General features: G+C 41.4%; 1 protein-coding gene across 2 annotated transcripts in view; it reads left to right on the forward strand.

The window, feature by feature from the left end:
• Positions 1-27752, forward strand: part of UNK (unk zinc finger) — a 75114-nt gene that overhangs the window by 4581 nt on the left and 42781 nt on the right. For both annotated transcript variants that reach the window (XM_054975249.1, XM_054975250.1), the window contains exons 2-4: positions 24383-24592; positions 25047-25223; positions 27579-27709. In XM_054975249.1, coding sequence (XP_054831224.1) covers positions 24383-24592; positions 25047-25223; positions 27579-27709 — 518 coding nt within the window. The remainder of the gene's footprint in view (positions 1-24382; positions 24593-25046; positions 25224-27578; positions 27710-27752) is intronic.

A 27752-nucleotide genomic window follows, 5' to 3' on the forward strand; every position in this document is an offset into this window, starting at 1 on the left:
GAGAGGAGTGGCTTACCCAAGGCCACCTACTGAGCTCATGGCAGTAGCGGGAGTCGAACCAGTAGAATGCTGATTCACAGCCGAACCCACAGCAGGCTACAAGTCTCATATACAGTCAAAATTGTTTACTTCCTTGTTCTTGAGGGTGGAATAGTGCTTGGAATCTGGCTTATAGAATTTTGGCTTTAGTTTTTAAAAGCATTCTTCAGTATCCTGCAAGAAATAGATCCAAGGGAAATGCTTATTATGAACTGTACTTAGATTACCAGACTTTCATATATCTCAAATATTCAGTTGGTTTTCAAGAAGCAGCCAAAGAGAAATGGTGGTATGAAATCTATATGTTTTGCTGTAATTAATTTTTTGGAGAATCAAAAATTTTATAAACTAGCAATTGGTGATATTGGTGGCAATTGTTACATACGATTGTAGATAAAGTTGAAAGCATCACATATTTATTTGGCCTTGCAACTGTTCTAAAGGTTTATGAAAGGGCTATGCTTGTGAACTTTTTAATTTTGTGGATCTGGTTTACTGCGTTATCACCACCACCACCACCACCACCACCACACCACCACTCTTATTGGATCTTTTTGCAGCCTTTGATACAGTAGACCATGCTATCCCATTGAGGCATTTGGAGGCAGAAATAGGTATTAGGAGATGTGGACTGGTTTCAATTGTTCCTTATGGAACAGACTCAAAGGGAGAGCAGCTTCGAATGTGGGAGTTCCGCAGGGTGCAATCTTATTCCCCATGTTATTCTAATTCTATTAGGATAGCTTTGGAATTGGATGTTATCAGTATGCGGATGACAACCAGCTCTATATCTGTCTGTGGAGATCTCCTGTGATAGAGGTCCTTCCTGCTGTGGTCAAATGACTGAAATTGAACAAATTGAAACTGAACCCAGCCAAGATAGAAGTGATGCTGATTAAGCAGATGGAGATCTTGAAGGACATTGTGGTTCCCATTTTTGATGGAGTTCAGCTGACCCTTGCCAACTCGGTGAAGAGCCTAAGGGTTATACTGGATCTAGCATTGCAACTGGAGAAGCAAGTTAACACAAACTGCAAAAAGCACTTTCTTCCAACTTTGTCTAACCCACAAGATGGCTCCTCACCTTGACATAGCTGATCTGGCCAACTGGATACATGCCACAATAACATCAAGACTAAACTGTTGTAATTCACTCTACATATGCCTCTCCTTGAAGTCAGCTCAGACCTCGGTTGGTGCAGGATGCCATAGCTTGATTATTATCAGGCACTACATGGAGCATGCATATTATTCCATTCTGCAGTCATTCCACTGGCTACCCATCAGTTACTGGGCTCAGTTCAAGGTATCTTGATATGATCCCTCATATCTGCAGAACTACCTCTTTCCCTCTGCTCAACAGCCATGCTCATCTTAGCAAGGTCATCTGCAGGTGCCACCCTGCAAATGGGCAAAATCAACAACTGCCCATAGACATGCATTCTCTGTTGTGGCCGTCACCTTATGAAAAAGCTGCCTGATGAGGCTAGGAAGTCTGCTGCCCTCCTTGCTTTCTCCAAACTATGCAAAACCGAATTACTCAGGAGGGTTCTTTTTACACAAGTAGGAAGGCTGTGCTGTAATGAAGTGGGTCAGAAAGATGCTTTGATAAAGGGATAGAGACTGTAGACTATACTAATGTGTACTGTCTGCTGCTGTAAGTATGCTCCTACTGTATAATTTCTGCATTGTTTAAATGCTTCTACTTTGTTTAATATTTCTGCTTCTTTTCAGATTTTTGCTGGGCAAACCCTAATGCATTGTTTATTGGATGTCCCATCTTATTAATTATATTGATTTACACTGTATAATCTGCCTTGACACTCTGTGAGAAAGATGGGCTATCGATAACATAAAATAAATTTTATTCTCATAAATTAATTCCTTAATAAAATAAATTAAATTTAAGGTTGATCCAAAGTACTGTATGAGGGCCTTTCCCTCCTTCCATTGCAGTTCAGTGTCCACCCTCTCTAGGTACTGGGGGGACACGAACGGACACGCACACACACCAGGAACAGTGCTGGGCTTCATCTGGAAGTTCGCAATGGAAAGGCGGAAGTAGTGGGAATAATGCGGTCCTTCTGTTGGTGGAAAATGAGTTTTGTATCCATACATAAATAAGAGTATGTATCCATGTATTCCATAGTTGTTAATATGTCTGATAGTTTTTAATACTTATATACATCTAAACTGATAGTCCTAAAATTGAAAGGTTTGTTGCAATTTTCAATATTACTTGAAGTGAAAATGTTTATTATGCTGGATATTTCATATGGTTGTCTGGATGTGGGGCTTTATGCTCTGATAACTGCTAATTCTTGGGTTCTATCTCAATGAAAATAATGATGATAGGCAATAGCTGAGATCTCTAGGAAGAATATTTTGTGTGTTTTTCAGATTTTTCTTACAGGCGTTAAATTGTTTAGATTTTTTCCTCCCTGTGGTTTAGATGTCAGATAGGTTGTCATTATTTGAAAATGGAGTTCTTGTTTCTTTAATGCAAATTTATTTAAGGTGTGGGCTTAAATGTTTATATTACACAAAGGGGAGGAGTCACTGAAGGGAAATCCTTCATAAATGTATAGGAAGTATTAGGTCATTATGTGTCAAGTTGAAATTTAGGTCAGTTTATCAAGCACTGTAGGGCATATGCAAAGACTGTTTGGATATTCATTTGGGGAGAAGTGTAGAAAAGTACTCTTCTAGATCCAAGTTATACAATGAAACAAATTTTATCTTAAAGTGTTTCTTTCAAATAAATTGCATTTTAGTGCTTTGTTTCAGAATCTGAAAGAAGTCAGATTTACAGAAAGTGAAAACATATAGGAAATTAAACAATATCATACTGATCCAATTGTAGCCATGCATAAATAAGGATCCTGCACTAGAACACACAATATTTATCCCTATAAATGTGCATTTGAATATAATCCCAATGAAAAGATGACCATGTGGACAGCCCTTATCACCATTCTGATAAGAATTTGACACAGTCAGCACTACATTTTTGTGGATCCCTATTTGTAGCCCCCTCTCATTGCTGCTGATCTGCTTCCTTTTCCTTGCTTGAGCGTGATGTTCTCCTCCTTTCCCCTTTCCTTCCTGTTGGTGGCACCACTGCTGGTGCTATCACCAAAGAAGGAAAAAATGTGATAGCTGAGCAGCCTCTTGCAATGAGGAAGAGGAATAGCAGGGGCTGTGGCAGTGGTTAGAGAGGTTGAGCCAATCAATGGCTTACCTGCTTCTCATGAGCAAGCCAAATGTTTCTGTATCTGTTGCATGTGGCTTGATTATACATTCTAATTCTCAAGTGTGGCCAAACCTTTGGATACTTGAATCCAGTGATTGGGCCCACACTGAGAAAAGGGAGACTTTTCTCCAAATGTGGAGGACCGCCCCCCCAAAGTTGCAGAAAAATCTAAACGTTTACCAAAAGTGGATGGGGGGGGGCGTTAATTCCCTCCCAAATGGACCTCTCTGTGCCTGTACAGAGCCACTGCTGCCACCAGCCCCAGCTCTCCTCAGCAGCCTCTGAGGCATTTAGACAGCAATGTTGAAGGCAAGAGGAAGAGGAACCACCATCACTGCAACCTCCAGCAGTGTCTTGGATCCCACAGAGCATTTCTGTGACTGAAGTATTTTTATCAGGAGAGCATGACTTACTTGATTTCTCCCTTGTGCTGCAGTGCCCAACAAAATGCTGCCCCTGGGGGACAAGATTCATATTGATACATTTTTCTACTTACATGACTTATACTCTGAGAAGATTTTGTTGAGAAATGGATTATAAATTTTTTCATAATGCAAGCCCTGCCGCCACTATTGAAATTAATAGGTCAGTCTATCCATAAAAAAGCTCCTTTGTATGCTTGTGAATATGTGGATCTCTGGATTAGGCTATGATATGGAAGGGACTGTCGAACTGCAGTTTGCTTAGATGACAGACCATGACAGTTTGGTGTAATGATTAAGTGTGCGGGACTCTAATCTGAAGAACCGGGTTTGATTCCCCACTCCTCCACTTGAAGCCAGTTGGGTGACCTTGGGTCAGTCATAGCTTCTAGGAGCTCTCTCATTCTACCTCTGAGGCGGAGGACATCTTGGGTGATTCCCACCATCCAATCAGGGAGGCAGGAACTAACTTTCTTCCTCTTCCTGTCTAGCATGTGGGACCACCCTCTCTTCAGTTCTGTTCCTGCCTCCAGGGAGAGCAGTTCTTCAGCAGACTAGCTCTGCTACCCTTTATCTCTTTCTCTTTATCATTTATTATACTCCTTAGTCTTTCTCCTCCCATTTCCTCTTCTTTTACTCCTCTTGCCAAAGAAAGAAAAGAAGAGGACAATATGGTCTCTAGAGAGTCGTCAGACTCTGAGGAAAGCTTCATGGAGGAGAATATGGGCTGTTCCTATGGAGCTGTCCTACCGGCGGCGGGAACAGGCCCAGTCAGCACCAGCATGCCTCTGAGGCTGTGTGGTTCCCCGGCGAGGAACTAGCCTCAGAAGAGATGCAGGCCTCTAAACAGCCCCATCTTCCACAGAGGGAGCTTGTTAAAACAGCGCGCCTCTGTCAGCCATCTTAGAACTGCACCACCTGGCAGAGCTCAATTTTGGCGGGAAACAACGCGATGAGTGACTTCCTGCTTAATCTCAAAGATGCGCTTGCCAATCTCCTGGCAGGAGAGACACGGCTGAAACATAATCCAGAGCTCCAGCCAACAAGCCCAGGAGGGCCACATAAGTGTTCCCCCAAGTGTGTTACCTCCAGAATTCCTGTCAGCAATTACACTGACTACAAGGGAGGAAATCCTGTCACTTTTCCAGTCAGAAGCACCTTGGCCCTATAAAGGTTCCAGGAATCTCCTCAGCCCTGGCACCATGTGAATGTGCCCATGCCAATCTCCTGGCTGGAGATTTTACAGCAGGCCTTTCCCCTTTGGATTTAGCCCTGCTTTTACAACAGGATCTAGCTCTGCCTTTCCCTGTCAGATGGGTAATGTATAAAGGGCGCAAACTTTCCGGTGTCTTTGAACCTTTTAACTCTTAAGACTAACCAGGAGGGAAGAAATAGTGGTGTGGTGTCTACCACCTCCTCCCTCCATGACTAAGGCTGTAGCTCTGTGGAAGAGCTTCTGCTTTGTATGCAAAGGATCCAGGTTTGTTCCCCATTAACTCCAGTTTAAAAGATTAGGTAGATGAGGGGGAAAACCTCTTCCTGAGACCCTGGTGACCTGCTGCCTGTCTGAGGAGATAACACTGACCGATGGTCTGAGTCAGAATAAGGCAGTTTATAATGTTTATCAGTCAGGGATCCCCACGGAGCAGGGGGATCGCCCTCAGATAGAGTCTGTAATGACAGGATCCAGAGGAGTTAGCCGTGTTAGTCTGTAGTAGCAAAATCAAAAAGAGTCCAGTAGCACCTTTAAGACTAACCAACTTTATTGTAGCATAAGCTTTCGAGCATCACAGTTCTCTTCGTCAGATGCATGAAGGGCAAGAAGAAACTGGTCAGATATATAGGTAGAGAGGGGAAGGAGGAGTTTGCATCTACTCCTTCCTCCCCTCTCCACCTATATATCTGACCAGTTTCTTCTTGCCCTCCATGCATCTGACGAAGAGAACTGTGATTCTCGAAAGCTTATGCTACAATAAAGTTGGTTAGTCTTAAAGGTGCTACTGGACTCTTTTTGATTTTGTAATGACAGGGAGAAGGATGAATTCCTTCAGATGTGGAAGAGGAGGAAATATCCCTACCAGAACAGTCAGCCCAGCTGTCTGAATCAGAGGTCTACCAGTATTTACTACCTAAGACATTCTCAGCCTTAGAGCTGTAGAAATTACCCTTGGGGGAGTAGGACCCTTAGACTGGAAATACCAAATCCAACCCAGGGAAACAAGAGTCTGTTCCTAGTGAAGGTTCCTCAGAAAAGGTCCTCCCATTTCCAGAATATTTGGGGAGAAGGTTCAAGGCTGAGTGGTTTAAACCATAAGCCAATTAATCCCCAAACCTGGTCACAAAACAAAACAAACTGTACTCACTACCTTTCTTTGCTATGAGTTGTTGCAGGTACCTGCGATCAAAACTCCACTGGCTACACTTCAGTCATCTGGGCTCTGGTCAGAAGATGGGTAAGGATCAGTCAGAGACCACTTAGACAAGAGGAGAGAGGCCATGCTAACAAGCTCACGAGGCTGTGACCATGGCTATTAAGGCTACAGCTATTGCCTCAAGAGTGTCAGGAGTATGGATCTGGAAACTGATCCAACTCCTCCCGAACAACAATAGCTGCCCCCATTGAAGGGGCAAACAGAAATGTAAGGGCCAATACCTTCAAGACAGACGTCATCCTGGATACATTTACCTTTTTCTTCCAGGATTATGGTCTTGACAGCAGTAACAAGCCGGCACACTTGACTTAAGAGCATGGCCAGCAGATTCACACTCTAAAAATATCGTCCTAGCTTACCTCTTTCAGAGAGAGAAGCTATTTGGGGATGCCCTGGGAAAGATCTAGATTGAGACCTAGGACAGAAGAATGTGTTGCCAAAAACACTCAAACAATCTGAGAGGTGATCCATTGGCCCTCAGCCTTTTATTCACAACACACACTACTAAGTTCTAGACAAGATTCCAAATGGCCATCCTGGGGTTAATCTAGGCTGCCCTTTAATAGGGGGGGGGGTCCTTTCAAGACCGCACTTGTAGTATAGTGGTTAAGTAACTGAACAGTGATGCAGTACTCTGCCAGTTCAAATCTCACTGCTGCCATGATCTTGCCACATGGCCTTGGATAAACCAGTCCTCTCAGTCCCAGCTCTCCAGCTGTATTGTGGGGATAATGCTTACCTTGTCCCAAGATCAAACAGACAGGTCTCCACACGTGGAAAGAGATCCAACCTTAATACCCAGATCTCTAAGACAGGACTTGCTAGCTGTCCCTGTGAGAGGCCAGCTACCCTTTACCATCAAGCCTGGGTTGACAAGCAGGCAGACCTTACAAATAGTCTCACAAGGCTATTCCATACAATTTGAAAGCTGCCCACCAGAAAAGGGTCTGCTCAGTCTTCTACACAGTCCCTAAAAAGAATAGGGACTGGAGAGTGTTATTAGACCTCAAGTTTTTTGAACTAGTTTATCAAATTGTTTATCTGAATGGAGACTCTGTGCTCAGTCACAGTGACCAGTCAATCAGAAGAACACATGACATCTACAGATCTCACAGAAACATACCTCCATGTATCAATTCTGACAGCCCACCAACAATACCTAAGATTTTATGGGGTTTTTTTTTAAACAGCAGTTCTGAGCCATCCTGTTTTGGCTGTCCACCACACCAAGAATGTTCACAAAATTCATGATCAACTCTACCATACATTTCAGAGACGGGGTATTCATGTTCACTTGTACCCAGACTATCTCCTGATCGGTTCAAGTTCAAGAGAAAATCTCACCACAACACTCAATTCACCATTCAGTTCCTACAAGATTGAACACCTGGGTTAGATCACAGTCACCAAAAGGGCTTTTTCTATCCCTCACCAAAGAAAAGGTCAGGAAGACCAAACAGCTGACTGAGACTGTAATCAGAGTGCAAAATCACTTCTCACAACACTACTGAAACTGATGGGTTGGCTAGTGGCCACCTACAATGCAATACCTTTGGGGTCGTCTATAGGCAAGACCACTTCAGACCTTTCTTAGATCTCATTAACAACAGATCATGGAGAAGACAGATCTTCCCATTCAGATACCACTTCAGATCAAAACCCACCTGAGCCAAGGTCACCAACCCAATGCAAAGCAAAAGATTCATGACACCTCAAGAACAAACAAATATTTACAGGTGTAAGAATCAGGTTAGCCATGTTTTCCTATCAATGACTTAGAAAGGTGAGCAATTTGTCTGGCCCTGTTCCAGTTCAGAGATCTGTATGGACAAGGTTGCAGACAAAACATATATAAACAAGCAGGGGGGATTCAAGACCTTGAGGCGACATAAGGTGGCAGCAAGGATACTTACCTGGGAGGATGGTCACCTAGTTTTGATCAGAACTGTACACATCAAAGGCATATCCAATGCCCAGGCAGACTGGCTGAGGGGACAACGGGAACAGTCCCTTAAGAAACATCTCATCCAATGGATAACATTGCACTTCACAACACCTCATGGACCTGTGTGCTTCCCAACAGAGTCATCAACTACCGGGGTACATGACAAGGTTTGTTCTACCCACAAGCAGATGCCCGGACATAGCAGTGGCTATTAGGCCTCCTTTATGTATTACTACCCTTACCAGTAACAGACCATGCCTTTCCACCCTCCAACAGATGGTGATATTTCCACCTCTCATCCTACTGACCTCTCCGGTCAAGTTACAGCAGGGACCGATTTGGCTCTCTCATTTAGACTTACTCTGCTTAACCATGTGGAAATAGAAAGGAACACCTTCCTAAGATGGGGATATTCCTGAAAGGTGGCCAACACTCTCCTAGCATTCAGAAAACAGTTTATGCTCAGAATTTACAACTCTTATTGGGAAGCCCTCACTCAGTAGACATTTTACACAGCCCTGACCAAACATCCATTTGAACTGGTCAAGGATGTTCCCCTGAGAAGGCTGAGAATGAAGACTATCTTCCTTATTATGTTCGCGTCTGCCAGAAGATTTAGTCAGACCTGAGCTCTGTATCTTTCACAATGGTAAGGTGATGCCTTGTACTGTCTTCCAAAAGCATATTTCAAACTGCATAGTTTGGAAGAGATAAGGCTACCATATTTCTACCTGTACCCTAAATAGACGAGGGAGAGGCTCTGACACAACGTAGATGTCAGAAGGAGGCTCAAGGCTTATCTGCTCCAAACAGTGCAAATCAGAAAGTCAGTCTTACTGTTCTTAAATATATTTGGGGAAGAAAATGGCTTTGGCAGCGGTAGGTGCCAATAGCAAAACATACACTATCGAAACTCCTAAAAACTCTCTTCGTAGAGGTTCCTTGTAGAATACCAGCTCACTCTTTGAGGAGTGCTACTACCAGTGCAGCATTACACAGGAACACTTCTATAAAAGAAGTCTGCAAGGCAGCAAGAAGGTTGTCAGTCTTGACCTTATTAAGATGCTACAAATCAAATCTATATGATTCAGCGGACACTGACTGTAGTAGAAAAATACTGCAGTGCATGATGGTGGATGAAGACCACATCCCACCCAGAAACTGGAAACTGCTTTGGGAGCACCCAAGATGTCCTCCGCCTCAGAGGGAGAATGGACACTTACCGTGAAGGGTCCTTCTCCTCTGAGGAAAGGAGGACATCTTGCCCTCCCTGGGTCTCCGTCCTTCTCTACCCTGCTGCCTCATTCTTCTACCTCCTCCGGGTTATACTTTATTTACAGTACATGTTAATGCAACAGGTGTTTTTTCTCTCAGTATTAACAGTTGCTGAATAATAAATTCAATGTTACTGCTTTGTGGAGTCACCTGAACCAAAGAGAGGGTGATCCCACATGCTAGACAGGAAGAGGAAGAAAGTTAGTTCCTGCCTCCCTGGATGGTGGGAATCACCCAAGATGTCTTCCTTTCCTCAGAGGAGAAGGACCCTTCACGGTAAGTGTCCAAAGGTCCGGTCCCACCCAGCTCACAAGGTGATTGTTATGGGGATAATAATGACATACTTTGTAAATCGCTCTGAGACATTAAGCTGTCCTGAAGGGTAGTATATAAATCGATGATGATGACGATGACACTGGCAACAAAGCTCATTGTGGAAAAAATACAACGTTCTAGAAAGGGGAGGGCGGGCAGGCGGGCATTCTCTCCTCCAACACTGATCCCAGCTAGATGAAAGTGGGGGGGGCGGGGGGCATGGCCATCTCCTCTGCACCTGATTCCGGCCGAGTGAAGGGGAGTGGGCATTGCCACCTGCTCTGCTCCTGATCCCAGCTGGGTGAAGAAGGGACAGGCATTGTCTCCTACTCTGCGCCTGATTCTGGCTGGGTGAAGTGGGAGGGGGCATTGCTGCCTGCTCTGTGCCCGATTCCAGGAGGTTGAATGGGGGGTGGGCATTGCCTCCTGCTCAGCACCTGATCCAGGCTGGGTGAAGGGGGGATGGGCATTGCTTCATGCTCTGTTGATCCCAGCTGGGTGAAGGGGGGGCGGGCATTGCCACCTGCTCCACTCCTGAGCCCTGCCGGGTGAAGTTGGGGGCAGGCATTACCTCCTGCTCTGTGCCTGATCCTGGCTGGGTGAAGGGGAATAGGCATTACCTCATGCTCCACTCCTGATCCCAGCCGGGTGAAGGTGGCGGGCATTGTCACCTGCTCCTTGCCTGGTCCCGGCCAGGTGAAAGGGGGCGAGCATTTCCTCCTGCTCTGCGGCTGATCCCACCTGGGTGATGGTGGGGTGCAGGCATTTCCACCTGCTCCTCTCCTGATCCCAACTGGGTGATGGTGGGGGAGGGGAGGGCATTGCCACCTACTCCACTCCTGATCTCAGATGGGTGAAGGCGGGGGGCAGGTATTGCCCCCTGCTCCATGCCTGATCCCAACTGGGTGAAGGGTGGGCAGCCATTGCCACCTGCTCTGCTGCTGATCCCAGCTGGGTGAGGGCGGTGGGCAGGCATTGCCACCTGCACCGTTCCTGATTCCAGCTGGAAGAATGTGTCGGGGGGACATTGCCACCTGCTCCCCTCCTGATCCCATCTGGGTGAAGGGCAGGTGGGCATTGCCACCTTCTTTGCTCCTCATCCCAGCCGGTTGAAGCAGGGGTGAGCATTGCCACCTGCTCCGCTCCTGATCCCAACTGTGTAAAGGTGGGGGACAGGCCCTGCCACCTTCTCCGCTCCTGATCCCAGCTAGGTGAAGGCGGAGAGTGGGCATTGCCCCCTCTCTGCTCCTGATTTCAGCTGGGTGAAGGCGGGGGGCGGGCATTGCCACCTTCTCTGCTCCTGATCCTGGCCTTCCCACCATGGTGTGCTCTCTGGAGGTCTGACTGCCTCATCTGGGCTTCCCTTTACAGCAGTGCCCTCTGGTTGCACACTAGGGTAGGAAGTGAGTTGTCTTGAATACAATTAGCCTTTTATATAGTAGGATTGAATTTAGAATGCCCAGTAACTGTGAATATTCAAGGAGAAGAAATGGCATACACCCCTTATTGTTTTCTATACTATAGATCATGGAGTATAGATAAAGGTTTTGGGCCATTTCTCTGGTGCTGATTAAGCCCTATATCTTCAGGCAGCTTTCAGGAAGAGTTGCTTATTAAAAAAATTATGTGATGTTCTCCTGAAAGAAGCCATCAAGTTGCTTATTCTAACCAAAGTTTGAAAAATCGCCTACAATTTTGTTACTTTATTGGGCATATTTGGGCAAGTTTTATGGGTAATTGAACATCCCTGAAAGCAAGCCTGTCCAACTTTTTTAGTGTAAAAACTTAGGCTGCAGGCATAACCATACTTGCTAGCAATTAAGTACCATTGAACTTGGCAGGATTAAGTTCTAAGCAAATTGGCCTATAAGGAAGCTGAATAATAGAAGTGATGATACAGATGCACAGGATAAGAAATGAAGCCCCTGAAGTGTGTGTTCATAAAGTCTGACTAGAAACAAATAGGCCATATATATGCCTGTCAAAAAGGACTGCCCTTGTAATAAAGCTCTGTATTATCAAACATTTTTCCAATTATTCCTTTAATTCGTCAAGCAGCAAGGAGTTTCATATCCCCAAATATCCTTCTAGTTTATATAGTCTTTGTTGATTCTGTCTAAAGTCACAAATTTTTAAAAAAACTTTATTTGAAAAACAAGATAATAAAAATAATACAGAAGGGAAAAAAGAAAATTATTTACCATAGTTATATAAATCAAAGATAACTAAATACATACACTACAGTGAATTCTCCCCTCCAACTCCTTACTTATATTAAAATTCATTTTATTCAGCATTTTATGTTTAACATTTTAAATTACATATTTGATAGTTGATCCATTTGACAGAGTTATTCTTAATTTTAATTTTCAACTACATAATCAAAAAGGCTTTCTGTTTTTTCTGAAATTCTGGGATTGGCCTATTATGTATATAAGATGTTAGTTTTGCCATTGATGCATATTCGTATAGTTTATTCATCCATTCTGTCGAGTCTGGACAGGATTCTGCCTTCCACTTTGTTGCATATCTTGCCACTGTCACCATATATTTAAAAAGTTTGCTGTGTATTTTTGTGATATTACTTGGTGAAATATTTAATAGCATATTTTTAGGATTCAATACATAGCGAAACTTTTAGTATCTTTTGCTAAATTAACAAACTTTGGAAGAGATGGAAATTCAGAACCACAGTCTTGCGTTGTATCGTGATTTGCCCCCAAATGCCATGACTACAATGTTGATATTTACACAAATCTCTTAGTATCCAGAATTTCATTTTAAATGTTTGTAAAAATTTTAGATTATGGGTCATCTCTTTTTAGTGGTGTTCCTAGTTCCATACTGAAAAGAACTCTTGATTTCTTTAAGAGAAGTTTGAAAAAACTACAGAAATTGTGTTTGGGGTATCCCAAGCCATGTTACAATGTATCTAGGTGTAATAAAACATCACCTCCGAAAATCTGTTTGTAGTGGCAGAAGCAATGTTCACAATCCCCTCCCTCCCCGGCCTTTTCCAAATATTACTCACATAAGTAAAAGGTAAAGGTAGTCCCCTGTGCAAGCACCAAGTCATTACTGATCCATGAGGGATGTCGCATCACGACGTTTTCTTGGCAGACTTTTTACAAGGTGGTTTGCCATTGCCTTTCCCAGTCTTCTACACCTTACCCCCAGAAACCCGGGTACTCATTTTACCGACCTCGGAAGGATGGAAGGCTGAGTCAACCTTGAGCTGGCTAAAAAGTCTGCCAAGAAAATGTCGTGATGCGATGTCCCCCCATGGGTGAGTAATGACTCGGTGCTTGTACAGGGGACTCCTACCTTTACTTTTATTACTCACATATATGTTTGTTATTTGTAAGTTGTTTTTCTGTCCCTGGTTACCTATTTTTCTGTGATGAGGTAAATGTTCCCCAATGAAGCCCATTGTTTGTGTCACTTCATTGTTCCATGGGCAGTGTTGTATAGTGGTTAGATTGTTGGACTAGGATCTTGAACTCCAAAGTTAGAACCACCACTTTGCTGTGGAAGCTCTCTGGGTGAACGTGATCTAGTCACGCACTCTCAGCCTAACCTACCTCACAGGGCTGTTGTGAGGATAAAATGGAGAAGATCATGATATAAGCTGTTCGGGTCCCCACTGGGGAGAAAGGCGGAATATAAATGAAGTAAATTTTTAAAAATTAGAAAATAGTATGGCTGTATTTTGGGCTATTGTTTACTAATGTGCAGTTGGTTATATCCTAAAAGGAAGAAGTTGTTGAGACATTTCTCTATATATTTCTATGAAAAAATAAAACAAAAACAAAACATAAGGAAACCAGGCTGACTTTTTAACCCAGTGCTTTTGTTTAAAGTAAATAACTGTTGTTGTATTTAACACTTCCTTGAAATTAGGACAGGAATGTAACTCACTTTGAATTGTAATTTCAGAGTGCTTGTAAGACTAGTGCAATTATTAATATACACATCAATTAGATCGGTTAATTTTGCAACAAGAACAGTTTATATTAGCTAAGTGGATGAATGTTGTGCGTACTGTAAGGGTAGCCACATTTACCCTGGTGTTTAAATATATGTTGACCTGTGAGAGAATTTAATGTCAAGCCAACTGACTAGCATGCCATTTGTCAATTCCTTGGGCAGAGATGGGTAAGAAAATTTAGTTTTTGTTGTATAAAAATGGAAGGCTACACCAAATGATACACTATATAAAGAAACTGCTATTGGTTGCTGTTTGACTTTGTCGTTTTCTGTAAGCGCTTCTGTGAGCTACCTTGAGCACAGAATGAGATGATATAAATAATAAATCTTTTAAATAAATAAAATAATTCTGTTCAAATCAAAGTGTTTCCTTTTGTCTGGTCAGAGAAAGAATGTTGTTGATGATAAAAAGTTCCGAAAATGTGCTCTTAGAGTAGAGCACCCTTATTTTCATGTTTTTAAAAAGTGGTCACTGATAACTTGAACCTAAGCCTCAAATCTCTCAGTGCAAGTTCAGGCATGATAACACTCCACTGTGATGTGCATTAATGGAGAGAGCTCGTAGTGCTTCATGATCACTATCATTACTGTGATGAGAAAGAAGTTTCAGATGATAAAGATGCTGATTTGTGGCAAGGGTATATCTCTGTTAAGTCAGTGTATGTAAAGATGTAATTGTGCAAGGATAGATTTATTTGGGAAATGAGTAATGTTGCTATAAACTGATGTGAATAGCTGTATTTTGACTTTACAATAAAATTCTGTTTTGGAAAGGCATGTATGCTGGGTCACTTCGTACGCCAACTAGCATCCTATGTGCTTGTATAATGCATCTGCTTATAATGATCAGGCACAAACAAAAATAGAAAGCCCATGCACTCTCAGTTGGTAATAGAGTGTTTGTGATGGTAAAACATCTGCCTTCATTTACAATAAATAAAATATGTGCCTTGAGGGTAGAATGGAAGAAACCATCCCTTGGAAGACTGCTACTGCTGCTCTAAATTCAAGTTCTGGTGTCCTGTTTTTACATCGCTTGGTTGAAATGTCACTTTGTCAGCTATGGGATTGGTTTACTTGATTGTTATTTACCACAGTGAAAATGGTTTGCTTACAAAGGAATTCTAAAGTCAAAAGGTTTTGAACAAAAAGGCATCTGTCAGTGTTACTTAAGTAAAAATGAGGGATGTATGCAATAAGTAGAAGATTCAGTAAGGAGCACCTTCCAAAGTGTATCTTTTGCTTCTATCTTTCTAGAGCATGATGCTGTAACAGGATTTGAGGAGCTGATTTTTGGGGGTGACTAGTAGGAAATAATCACATTCCCCTTAAGCCTTTACCTGGACTGGTCACTCATTTTTTTGTATTCGCTCATCAGGAATCATCCCCCAAATATGTTGCTGGATATCAGCATACCTTGTACAGCAGTGGTACTCTCTTTGTGGCTTGTGAAGAGCCACATTTGCATTGATCTCTAAGTTTTAAAAGTGTAGTCCTTCATGGTGTCTGATTGACTTTCTTCAACAATATGAACATCCCTCTTCCCCCCCCCCTCCTTTCATTTGTATTCCTTGTAATTTTCCATATGTGAGTACTGGCTTTCAAAAAGTAGAAAACTTACTTGAACAAATAAAAAGGACAGGATTATGTAGACTGAATGTATTTGATCACCTGGAACACTGGAGTGGTTTTTAGCCAGTAGTTAATTGTTTTTGCCCATTGATTTCAGTGGAACTTGTCTATTGTAAGCAACTTTCTGTGACTTAAGACTGTTGGCTTTTAGTCTCAGTGCTTGATTGTGATTTCACTGATTCTAAATACATTGCAAGATCTCCCTCTTCTTAGCTGGTTTTGATCATCACACTGCCAGAAAGTGGCAGCTGATCTTTCTTCCCCTCCCACACCATTCTGCCTTTTATGAGTTGTGGTTGTGTTAAGTAGGAGGTCTGTTAACATTGCTCACACATACCATTTTTTAGACAAGAATTTTGTGTAGGTGTTTTTGTTTTTCAAATGGCCAAGATACACAGCTGTTCTTAATGAATAACTTGCTATAGTAAATATTTCCAAATATGCCAGTATTGTGCATAAAACTGATACCTCTCTTAACAAATCAACCCCCCTTGCTGGTGTTATTTAAAGATTGATCAAATGACAAGAAGAAGATAAAATAAGCTTTAAAAATTGTGTCCTAGAATTGTATGAACGATCTCTTCTCTGGTACTTGGTAGAAGTTATGTAGCTGCTAAAGATAATTCCAAATCATGCCAAAACTGTCATTTTGACAAATGTACATATATTGAAACACTTTCTTCTCACTCATCTCTTTGCATTCTCAGTTTTTGTGTGTGTTTTGTTTCCATGAAATTAATTTGTGTTTTTAAAAACTGTTTTAGGTGTTGGCTGATCTTAGCAAGACATGCAAAATCCTGCCTTTCTGGTTGGGGAAAGATAGTGAATTGGTAATCAGTATTATATTCAGGAAATCAGCTCATGGGTCTTTTTATGTGAGGAGATGTGTGGAGGAATTAGTATCATTTAGTAGTCATTTATTAGAAAGAGACCAATTTGCTTTGATTCATTTGCACAAAACATACAAATGTTTAGTTGGAATAGAGTAAGAACCTGAAAATAGAAGAGTGTGTAATTCATGAATATACAAAATCTACAGTGTGACTGTTGGTGGTGATGTTGGCCTGGGAATCAATTAAGAGATGATATGCCATGTGATTCTGTGTAGAAGAAAATGAAAGAATATGGTGATTGTGCTGTATGCATGCACTCAGTAAAAAGTGAATTCAAAACATCAACACAATTGTGAATTGTTTTCTAAATTGTATACATATAGAAGCTTCATCTAAAGATGATAAAGCATTGTAATTGTTGTTTTGTCACATATATCTTACGGACCACAGTCCCAGATTTGGTTCCAGGTTTCACAGAAAATCAAACAAAAATATTAATAATTTAGTCTTCTGTTTCCTTTGCAAGTAATATTAAATCCAAGTAGATTATCCAGCTTCATTACTTCTAGTAGCTTTCTCTTTGTGTGGTAATCCTCTGGTTCCTGAGTGCCATCTACTTACCCAAAGTCTCTCTGCTGCCGATGCTGCCCCAAGATCTATGAGTAAAAGTAACATTCTAGTAAGAACAAGAATATATGATATTGATGGTTTATAGCCAGTAATAGAAATCTATGTAGCTCCTGGGGTGCCCCACTAAATATGCCAAACCCAGTTGAGGATGCCAGTGAGTGAGTCCCTATTGTCAGTACCGGCCACATAAATAATAACAAATCAAGTAAGTGTGTTGTGTGGCCAAATAACACTGGTAGCATTTGACCGCACCATTTTTTCTGCAGTTTGAAATTTAAGATTTGTTCACTGTCTGAATTTTAGTTTGATTCTTGATTGTGTGTTTGTATATCTAGTCTAAAACAAAAACAAGTGCCATTGGCTGAGCATATGCGAACTGTTTTCCCCCCAGAAATTGTTGATGAATGAAGACCAAAGGCTAACTACTTTTACTTGGTTCACTTCTTGCATTAGTGTTTTTTCGTTCTCTTTTCTCCTTCCTTCAGATTCGTTACTCTGGTTAGTGTAAAAATTCCAAATGTTCTTGTTGGCATCCCACTGTTGTCCTTATTTTTACTGACCGTGCCAAAGCTTGGACTAGTCGAATTATCAAATGGATGTTCTGTCATGAAACTCTGTTGCAGGAAATATCTACTCGTTAGTCTATACTCACCCTGAAAATACTGAAGGTTTTTTGGCTATTGGAAGGAGAACTGAGAGCTTTAGGCAGAGATGGAGAAGCAATATGTGCATTTCTAATATAAGATTATGAGAGATTTGGCAAAGGCAGAAATATTTCCCTCCCATCTAGACGCCCCTGTCAGCTTTGTTTTTCCATGCTTTCCAGGGTTCCACTTTGAGACATCTGGCGTGTTTTAATGAGCATTGTAGGGCCCAGCTGCTTCCATTGCCTATCCACCCATGTTCATGGTTAATCTTCTAGATCTTTTGCCATTGGAGTGTAGCATGCCTTATCTTCTGCATCCAATGAATTGTACAGCTTATTGGGGAAGCGCAGCTGGCTATTAGTCTGTAACACTCAGGCAGCTGACTGTGCCTTCTAATGGAATGGATAAAAGGGTACAGAAATTTTGGCCAAGATGCAGATTCTTCAGAAGCATCAGTGGTAAGCCTTGTTTCAGAAGGAGTGGCCATTTTTGGCATTTCAACTTAACTAAGCGACTGGATCATCAAACATGCATGAGCAGATGGTTAGTCCTGTGTTAATTACAGAACACTTACTAGCCAAATTCAGTCAGATGGGTCATGATAATTTGTATACTGCTGACTTACATTTCTATTTTGCCATAGTAAAGTAGCTGAAAGGAAATACATTTCTGATGAGTCTTTCTGGTAGGAAGCAGTTAACATTTGGAATTTCAGTTTTTTGTCATTTGGCTTTAGGCAGTGTTTATCTTTTATTGAGATGAATAGGCAATGTGGCACATAGTTTATAATTGACATAGTAAGTACACATGTTAATTTAACTGGTTTATCTTACGTTCTTGTCTCCCTGGACAAAAGCATTACCATGCTTCATTTACTTAACCTGCAATTTCTAAAAGCTGTCTGTTTTTTTGACATGAATAATATTAATAATACAGTTACAACAGTGTAATCCCTTTTTTTTTTAGAATCAATCAAGATCTCATAGTGAGTGCACACTTTCAAGTTCCCCCAGTCTGCATCAAGCTGGACACTGATAAGAGGAAAAGATGTTTCAGGGCATGTTAGAAGAGCCCCCATATCTGCAGTTTTTAGCTTTCTTAAAATAGAGACCAGAAGATGTTGCAAACTTAATTATATTGTGCTAGTTAAAGAACATATTTCAGATGTATCAGAGGCTCCTGTGATGAAGAAGTAAAAATGAAGACTCTCCATCTGCAAAATATAAATCAGGTGTTTATCAGAACCCTTCCCAAGTCCATAAGTTTCTCTTTCTGAAATTATGAGTTCCTGTAAATAGCAGATGTTTGTTTCTGGTGGAAAAAGGTAGTCTTCAAATTTTTTATGTTTTTCCAAGGTTCTACTCACACATGAAGCCGCCTTATACTGACTCAAAACAACTGGTTTATCAAGGTCAATATTGTTTACTATAACTGGCATCAACTTGTCAGGCTCTCAGGCAGAGATTTTCATATCACCAACTATCTGGTTTTTTTTTTTAAGTTGGAGTTGCTGGCAGTTGAACATGAGACCATCTACATGCAAAGCGGCTGTTCTACCATTGAGCCACAACTGCTCTTCCTATTTTCTGATCCAATGAAAATTACCCGGTTAAGGTCTTCCTACCTTTTGATGTGTGAGTCTTCAGTAGACCAATGTGTGGTCTGGTGTTTATTGTTTTACCCAACTGCATGTCTTGTCATGTATACCGTACTGCTAAGCTTTTATATAAGCCTAGGATAGGCTATCTGTCCTGTTCTTACACTGATAGATCTAGGCTGATTTTAATTCCTTGTCATCTGATTTACCAGTGTACTATTTTGATTTCTAAAGCTAGGAATATAGTTATTCCTAGAAATGGATCTTGAAGTAAGGTAACTTAGGCTTTATAGCTCATGATTAACTATAGCAACTTAGGAAAAAACAGTTAGAAATAAAAAAGTCCCTCTATTACTTGAATTTCTATTTTCTCATACACTTACATACCCCCCCTCTACAACCCCCCTCCCTGATTTTTACTTTAGGTTCAATCTAACCGAGCTTTATTATTCCATCACTTCCATTAAGTTACTTGAGACAGAATCTAGTGCTTCAGATCCAGGCCAGTCCTAGATTAGTTCTGGTAACTTCTGGTTCGTTTGTATGAGGCGTCTTTACTGCTTAACTCCTTTATTAAAGATTTGTTGGAGTTTGGTATATATTGGGATTTGCAACAGTACAGTTGACTTCTCTCCCATTTCTAGATGAAAGTGGAATAATTACTTCCCTGGCCCTGTGACAGGGAATGTTATGCAGCCTTTCTGTCAAAAGGAGGATGGTTTTCTTTGTTTTCTCTGGTTACAGCTGAAGGCTAGCTCTGAGACCAGCGTGGCTGACAACTTAGATTCCGATCCCCAAAGCATCCTAGCAGCTGAAGCCCCATTAATTCACATGGTGCTTGTGCCAGCAGATCGCTTTGGGGAGTTGGTTGCTTGGTGGTGTTTCATTTGAAAGATTAACTTCTGCAGAAACTAGATGGGGAAATAAAAATGGGGGAGCCAGATGGGAAGGTGGGCAGGGTGCTTGTATCTTTATTAATTATTTAAAACGGGGGATTTTTGCCAGTTTTGCTCCACCTGCCAAATCCTTTCTTCTATATAAGTGTTAGACATGCAAGAGGCCTGTTCTCCCTTTCTTTTGGTTAGCCTAAATAAAAAGCTTGGGATATACAGAAATTCAGAGCACAAAGAATTAGTGGATCAGTTTATTCCCTGTGAATTGTTTCTATTGGGGAGGGGTTGGGGGGGTGATGGCAGCGGCTGTTAAGAAGAATTCAGTCATAGGTTATGGATATCCTTAATGTAGTATATTACTCTTACTGGATCAACAATACTGCTGTTCAGAAGGTGGATAGGAAAGTTGGAATTTTGTGAAGCCCTAATTTTGCAAGGCTGCATCATAGAAAATATTCATGGATTGGTGTGGAATTAATCTAATTGTTAGTGTGAATGAGACATACCAAATATTGAACTAAATAGTATCAGTCAAAGGCTTCTTGGCATTAAATATGATTCTTATGATTTATTTTCTTACGTAATTGTTTGTTTTGATGCTTTTATCATTCCACTCCTCAAGTTCTCTTTTTGTATGCCTAACTTACATTTCTTTTTCACAGAACCAGTGCTCTCTTCCGTTTACTTCATCAGGGCAACCCTTCCACTTTTTAAAAGAAGCCTTTTTGCTTTTTATAGCTTCCATGTTGGGTCATTAACCATGCAGGCATTCTTTTAGATTTGGCAGTTCCTTTCCTAACCTGGGGAATGCATTCTATCTGGGCTTCAATTAGTGTGGCTTTAAATAGCTTCCAAGCATCTTCTAGGGGTCTGTCTTATGTTTATCTTTCAATTTCCTTTTTGCTAGTCCCTCATTTTTGTAAAGTTCCCTCTTCTGAAATTGAATGTTACCATTTTGGATCTTAGGGATAAAATTCCATTGACAAGAATGCTGAACTTAATAGCATTGTGGTCAGTGCTCCAAGCTGTTACAATGTCGTCAACATCTCTCACCAGAACCAAGCCAAGATCACTTCCCTTCTGTTTGGCTTTGTGACTAACTGTTCTAGTTAGTGCACAGTCATTTATGCTGTCTAGGAATCTCATTTCTACAGCATGACTCCAGCACATGTTTACCCAGTCAATGTAAGGATAATTGAAGTGACCCAGTATCACAACAGTATCAGCTTAGTCATCTCCCTGATTTCCTCTTCTATCTCAAAATCAGCCCAAAGGGTTTGATCAGGTAGCCTATAGAATACCTCCACTTTTAAGTAACCATTGTGTGTGTGAAGTGCCATCAAGTCACAGCCAACTTATGGCAATGTCTGCTGGGGTTTTCAAGGCAAAACACTAGCAGAGGTAGTTTGCCATTGCTTGTCTCTGTATAGTGACCCTTGTATTCTTTGGAGGTCTCCCATCCAAATACTAACAAGCTCTGACTATATTTAGCTTCTGAGATCTGATGAGATCGAGCTAGCCTTGGCCATCCAAGTCAAAAGTAATCCTTAGGGCCCAGTATTTCCACCCATATCATTTCTGGTGGAGAGTTCATTCCCCTAATGTTTTCTGACTTATTTGGTTCTGTGACCTCTTTGAAATACAACTCAGTGCCTCCCACAACATATCCCTCCCTGACCTGCCTATAGAACTTATATCCAGGGATGACCGTATCATACTAATTTTTTTTCTCCATTCTTCCAGGTTTCTGAGCCTCCCACTATATCTAATTGTCATTTAGCACTAAGCACTCTAGCTCTTCCATCCTGGCTCATAGGCTTCTAGCATTGGCATATAGACACCTATAAATGTGTTTCCTGCTGCAACAGCCCTCAGTTCCTTCAGTCCCTTTGTCTCCATACATGGCCTTCCTTTGCCCTCCTCCCAAGTTCTGTTGTGCTTTTACCAATATTACCCTGAGTGTTTATACTAGCATCCCTTTGGACTGACTTGTCCCAAACCAAAGGCTTCCCAGCTCCTGTCAGCTTTCCCCTGGGATCAGTTTAAAAGCTGTTTTGCCACATTTTCAATATTCAGTATTAGAGTGCCTGCAGTGACATTCTCTTTTGGTTCAGGTGAAGCCTGTCTTTTGTACAGGTTGGGCGTGTCCTAGAACATTCTCCAGTGCCAAACAAATCTAAACTCTTCCTCCTGGCACCACTTTTTCATCCATGTTTTGAACCTCTAATCTGTGCCTGTCTCACTGACCATATGCATGGAACTAGTAGCAGTTCTGAGAATGCTACCTTTCTTACAGCATCTAGAGTTTTATAATCACATTAATATTCGAAATCATGGTGTATGGTGGGGGGAATCATGTCCCTTTGTTTTCTACCAGAGATATTTGAGGAAATTGAAATATAGGCAGTACTTACTTATCGAGCATAAACTTGCTTTACTTCTTTAAGAACATGGAATATATTTTGTATAATTTTAGCCAGCACATAAAATGGTATACTTCGTATATTTATGAAAAAATATAAACGTCCTTGTTTTAGTAAAACAATTATTAATATACCCAGTATCACAGGTGAAGATGCAGAGTGGTAGTCCACAAGGTACTCAAGTGTATCTTAATTTTTACTAGTTGGGAAAACAGGAAAGAAAACTGTTGTTGCGATTGAGGGGGGTTGCAGTGGGGAAGGGGAATAGGCTGACTTTGCCTCCCTCCCACTCTTTCATGAATTTTTGCTTTGTTTGTGTTTGTATTTGAAGGGAACCATTTCTGCTAATTCTCCTTCATGTTGCAGCTCCTATGTCACATCGCAAACCATTCGTGAGAGTCTTGAAACCTTCAGGAACAGCTTTAGGGGTGCCTTGGGAGGGCAAAGGCAGAATTAGCAAAGCTCTCTTCTGTAAACTCCACACATAGTTGTCTCAGTACAAACCATTGTTTCCTGAAACACCGAACTCAAGTCTTTTCATTGTGGTCTCTGTGCATCACACTTTGTGTCTGTGTGAGATAGTCTGAGACAAGGTGATGTGGAAAGAGTCAGTGTGGCTGTACTGTATGTGACAGCATGCTGTGAGGCAGTCTGCTTGGGAGACTCCTAGATCGTATGCCTGCCCCAAATACCTAATATTATGCAATATTGGAAAGTACTTTCCTAGCATCCACTCCTATGGATGTCTAATGCACCAGCAATTCTGTCATTCCTGTGATCACTACATTTGAATCTTGGATCTAAGATATTTGCAGCTATCTGAATTGGCTGTATAACAGTATTATTTTTAAATACTGCTTTAAAAAGCATTTTACCCATTCTGAAAGGAAATATTTAATGAGAGACCTTTTTCAGTTATTCCATATTCAGACCAGGAAGGATGCCCCCCCCCCGCCCCATCTTCTCATACTGTCCTTGGGTCTGTACATTGTAGCAACATATAGTAACCATAAAATCTGCACTTCTCACGTGGTTCTTACATTTAGTGTCACTTGATTCCAGTGCAGTACCAGTCATATGGCTCTGGTAATTTGGTAATTACAGATGAACCCTGTACCTTGGCTGTTTCTGCTGCTTCTCCTCTTTGCTGTTCCCAGGTTTGGAAAGTCTAAAAATGTTGTGTGATCATTTTTCAGAAACATGAGACAATAAAAATACAGTTCACATAATGTGGAAGTATGCATTAATCTTGGTAAAAATCCTTGCTTGGGACGGGAAGAGTCTTGATGTGTGACTTGCTATGGTAGTGTAGTGTAATTTGTTAGAGAGCTAACATTCCTCATTTGAACAAGAGTTGGTATATTGATTTTTCCAGCATAATTTAACACATGGTGCAAGTTGCTGAGAACCTCAGTTTCGTTGGCTTAGGTCCGAAGACCTGTCAGTGTGTTTGGTCTTTCCTGCTTTTTCCTTTATACTGCTTATGGTAGTTGAGGGAATGGTAATTGGGGCAAGCGATGCTTTTTCTGTTTGTACACTGGATGCTTTGGATGCAACAATATATATATTTAAAGGAATCAAAATCAAGTTTTTAGATTTCATGGTGGTAGAGCATGACATACAGACCACCAATAGAGGAGATATCTGTTGTTCTCCTAGGTCATGTTACTCTCCCCTTCATAACCTTTATACTTATCATCTATCCATCTGTCACACAAGGCTGCTGCCCTAAACATTGTAAGCAAAATTCTATCAAAGCAGAACGATAAATCTATTTTATGTAGTTTAATACAACATACAGCAGAATTTTGATTTGCTTCTCTGGGACAAATAACAGCTAACCTTGGATGAGATGCAAATACATAAGTGGTAGTTGGGAAGAAACTGGCCAGCCACCTCTGCTTACTTACCCAGAATGCAAATGAACATATCAAATACTTCTTCGAATAAGATCTTTTGTATGCAGAATTGGATAGAGAAACTGGTGCTAAAGAAGAACAGCACTGAATCTTCTTTGCGAGCTCCATAGGAAAGTCCAATTTTCCTTTTCTTTCCACAGGTACCTGAAGGAATTCCGCACAGAACAGTGCCCCCTGTTTGTGCAACACAAGTGTACTCAGCACAGGCCCTACACATGCTTCCACTGGCACTTTGTCAACCAACGTCGTCGCCGGTCTATCCGCCGTCGGGATGGCACCTTCAACTACAGTCCTGACATTTACTGCACCAAATATGACGAGACCACAGGGATCTGTCCAGAAGGAGATGAGTAAGTTACTCAAGGCTGCATCTTACTTGACCAGATGGAGATTCCAACCTGAACTTACAGAGAGGAGAAAACTCAACAAAGCAGCTTTTAGAAATCTTACAGAAGAACCCGTGAAGAAATATGGAGAAACTGTAGTAGAAACTTGAACAAAATATTAATTACAATTGCATCACACCTATATATTTTTTTACCAGAAATTGAAGCTATAATTCAAAGTTTTGTGCTCTGGAATAATCCTAGAGAAATTAGTGAGGGTTGTTTTAAAATTTATTGCTTAAGGATTGGAGCCTTGTTATATCCTTATTTTACAAATGGAATTACTTTCAAAAGGAAAAAGTGCTGGATTTTGCCACCCTGAGGACTATATTCATCTAAAAAGAATTGCTTATTGGGAAGCATGTTTCATCTTTTGAGTTTCTACGAGCTCTTTTTTTTCCTCCCCCCTCCCTTTTAGGTGTCCATTCCTGCATAGAACTACTGGTGACACAGAGCGGAGATATCACCTGCGCTATTACAAAACTGGAATCTGCATCCATGAGACCGACTCAAAAGGAAACTGCACCAAGAATGGCCTCCACTGTGCTTTTGCTCACGGTCCCCATGACCTTCGCTCTCCAGTTTATGATATTAGGTTAGTAGAGTTCCATGTTTGTGGAAGTGTGCTTCTTGAACCTGACCCAGATTATCTCCTGTTCTGGATGGGATTGCGCCCTCCCCAAAGGAGCAGGTTCATAGTTTGGGGGTCCTGCTGGACCCAGGCCTCTTGTTGGATAACAGATGGCAGCAGTTGCCAGGGATGCCTTTCACCAACTTGGGCTGGTAAACCACCCATGGCCCTTCCTGGGCAAGAAAGATCTTGCCACTGTAGTACATGCCCTGGTAACATCTAGATTACATTACTTCAGTGTGCTTTACATGGGGCTACCCTTGAAAACTGTCCAGAAGCTACAGTTGGTACAGAATGCTGACTGGAGTGGGTCATAGGGACCCTATCACTCCAGTCTCGTTCCATGTACCCTGGCTCCCAGTTTGCTTCCAGACCCAATTTAAGGTGCTGGTATTGACTTTTAAAAGCCTATACAGCTTGGGGCCAGTGTATCTTAAGGACTGCCGTCTCCCATAAGAACCTACCTGTTCAGATATCTCTGGAAATCCTGCTTTGGGTGCCCTTTGCCATCTGATGTCAGACAGGTGGTAACCCAAGAAAGGTCCTTTGCAGTTGTGACACTAAAACCTTTGAACTTTTCCAGGGAGATTCCTCTGTCCTCCCTCTGTTACTGTCTTCCGCCAGCAGGCAAAGACAGTTTTGTTTGACATACCCCCAATAACTGTTACTGCCCCCCTCCTGTTATTTGTGCTGTATGTTTGCTTGTGTGTGTTTATTTGATTGTTTAATACTGTTTTAAATGTAATTAAAATTTTAATGTTTTAATATTCACCGCCTCGGGAGCCCCATTTGGGTAGAAAGGTGGCATACAGAAATTTTTAAATAGGAAAGATAAGATTAGAAAACGCTACTGCCTACTTAGCATGTTAACACATCTTTTACGCACTGCCCTGACAAAGCAAAATAGTTTATTCAATAAGATTCTTTACAACTGATTCTTATGGCCTTTTGCACACAGCAAGTTGACTTTGGCAAATATGATGGGGCAGAGACCCATGTGAAAATTGTTACTGTAAATAGCTTCAACATAAGACCAGCTATCTCATCACTATACTCGGGATAAGACCCCAGCATTGCACTTGCCAGACATGAGGTGACAAGATGGCTAGGAAGACACTGAATTTATATTTCTATCCCTTTTCTTTACTAAAGGAAACTACTGGTTAAAAAAGTAATTGTCTTAACTCTTTATTTCCTTAGGCTAAATTTATATAAATAACTTGAACAACCTGAAGTCTCTGTATGTTGGGTCCAAACTAGACATTTGCTGCTTTTGCTGACGCACGCAGGTCTGGGAACTCCGTTCCTCATTGAACATCTGTAAAGTGCATGGAGAGGACACAATTTGTAGGAGAGATTTTGTGGGAAGGGAAGTGGTTCTTAATACTTCCTCCTCCTACTACTTTTTCCCTGAAACACGTCTTCCCCAAAGTTGCTTTTCCCCACAACACAGTAAACATATATCTGAAACGGGGGATTGGGGGAGCTATAAAGGAAAAGTGACAAAATTGATCAAGGTGGGTAGTCATGTTTGTCTGTAGCAGTAGAAAAGAGCAAGAGTTCCAGTAGCACCTACAAGACTAAAAATTTGTCATAGGGTATCTACTGGCAAAATTGAGTACCTCTGCATTTTTACCAGACCTTCGTCAGCCACTGCCATGCACCTAACTCTCTTCAGGAGCTTAAAATTAATATAAGCAATTAAAATCTGACCTTGTTTTCAGTTAGGGGGGGCATACTTAAAGAAATCATGACATTCGAATGGCGGAGTCCTTTCCAATAGATTTTTTAGGACTAAGAACATATTTGGGTTGAAATTTAGCAACTGAATTAAATATGTTTTTGGCTTGGTGTATGTTGCAGTGAAGACCAATACATATTTATGAAATAGAAATTCTTGACATATGATACTGTTTAGTCACATTTCTTTTTGGAAGGTGAGAGGGAGCATATGTGCTCTAATAACACAATGATTGAGTTCTGATGAGAATCTCACTCCCTTCATAATGTCCCTTCACGGATATTAGTGCACATGTGTGTATTTTATAGGAAATCAGTGGCACAACAGTGAAAAATGAGGGGTCTGAATATAACTTGACTAGGTGGACATGTGTGTTTTATGATGGGATAGGGGTTTGTCTTCAGAGTAATGAAAATGCCAGGCGCTCACATGGGACAAGAATCTCTTTAAATAGATATGGCAAAAAATATATAAGAATTTCCTGTACTGTGACAGTTTCTGTTCTTTTTTGGTGGACAAACATCATTTCCTCTGAATCTTCTCTATCTACCTTTGTTCATGTAACTCTGTTCCCTAAGGGAGCTTCAGGCCATGGAAGCTTTGCAAAATGGTCAAACCACATCAGAGGGTGGCATAGAGGGTCAGTCTGCAGTTGCCGCTAGCCACGCTATGATAGAGAAAATCCTCAGTGAAGAGCCACGATGGCAAGGTGAGTCCCTTAGGAGTGTCCAAGCTTGCTCTTGGACTGATCC

Source organism: Eublepharis macularius, chromosome 4, assembly GCF_028583425.1.
Source record: "Eublepharis macularius isolate TG4126 chromosome 4, MPM_Emac_v1.0, whole genome shotgun sequence".
Taxonomy (NCBI): domain Eukaryota; kingdom Metazoa; phylum Chordata; class Lepidosauria; order Squamata; family Eublepharidae; genus Eublepharis; species Eublepharis macularius.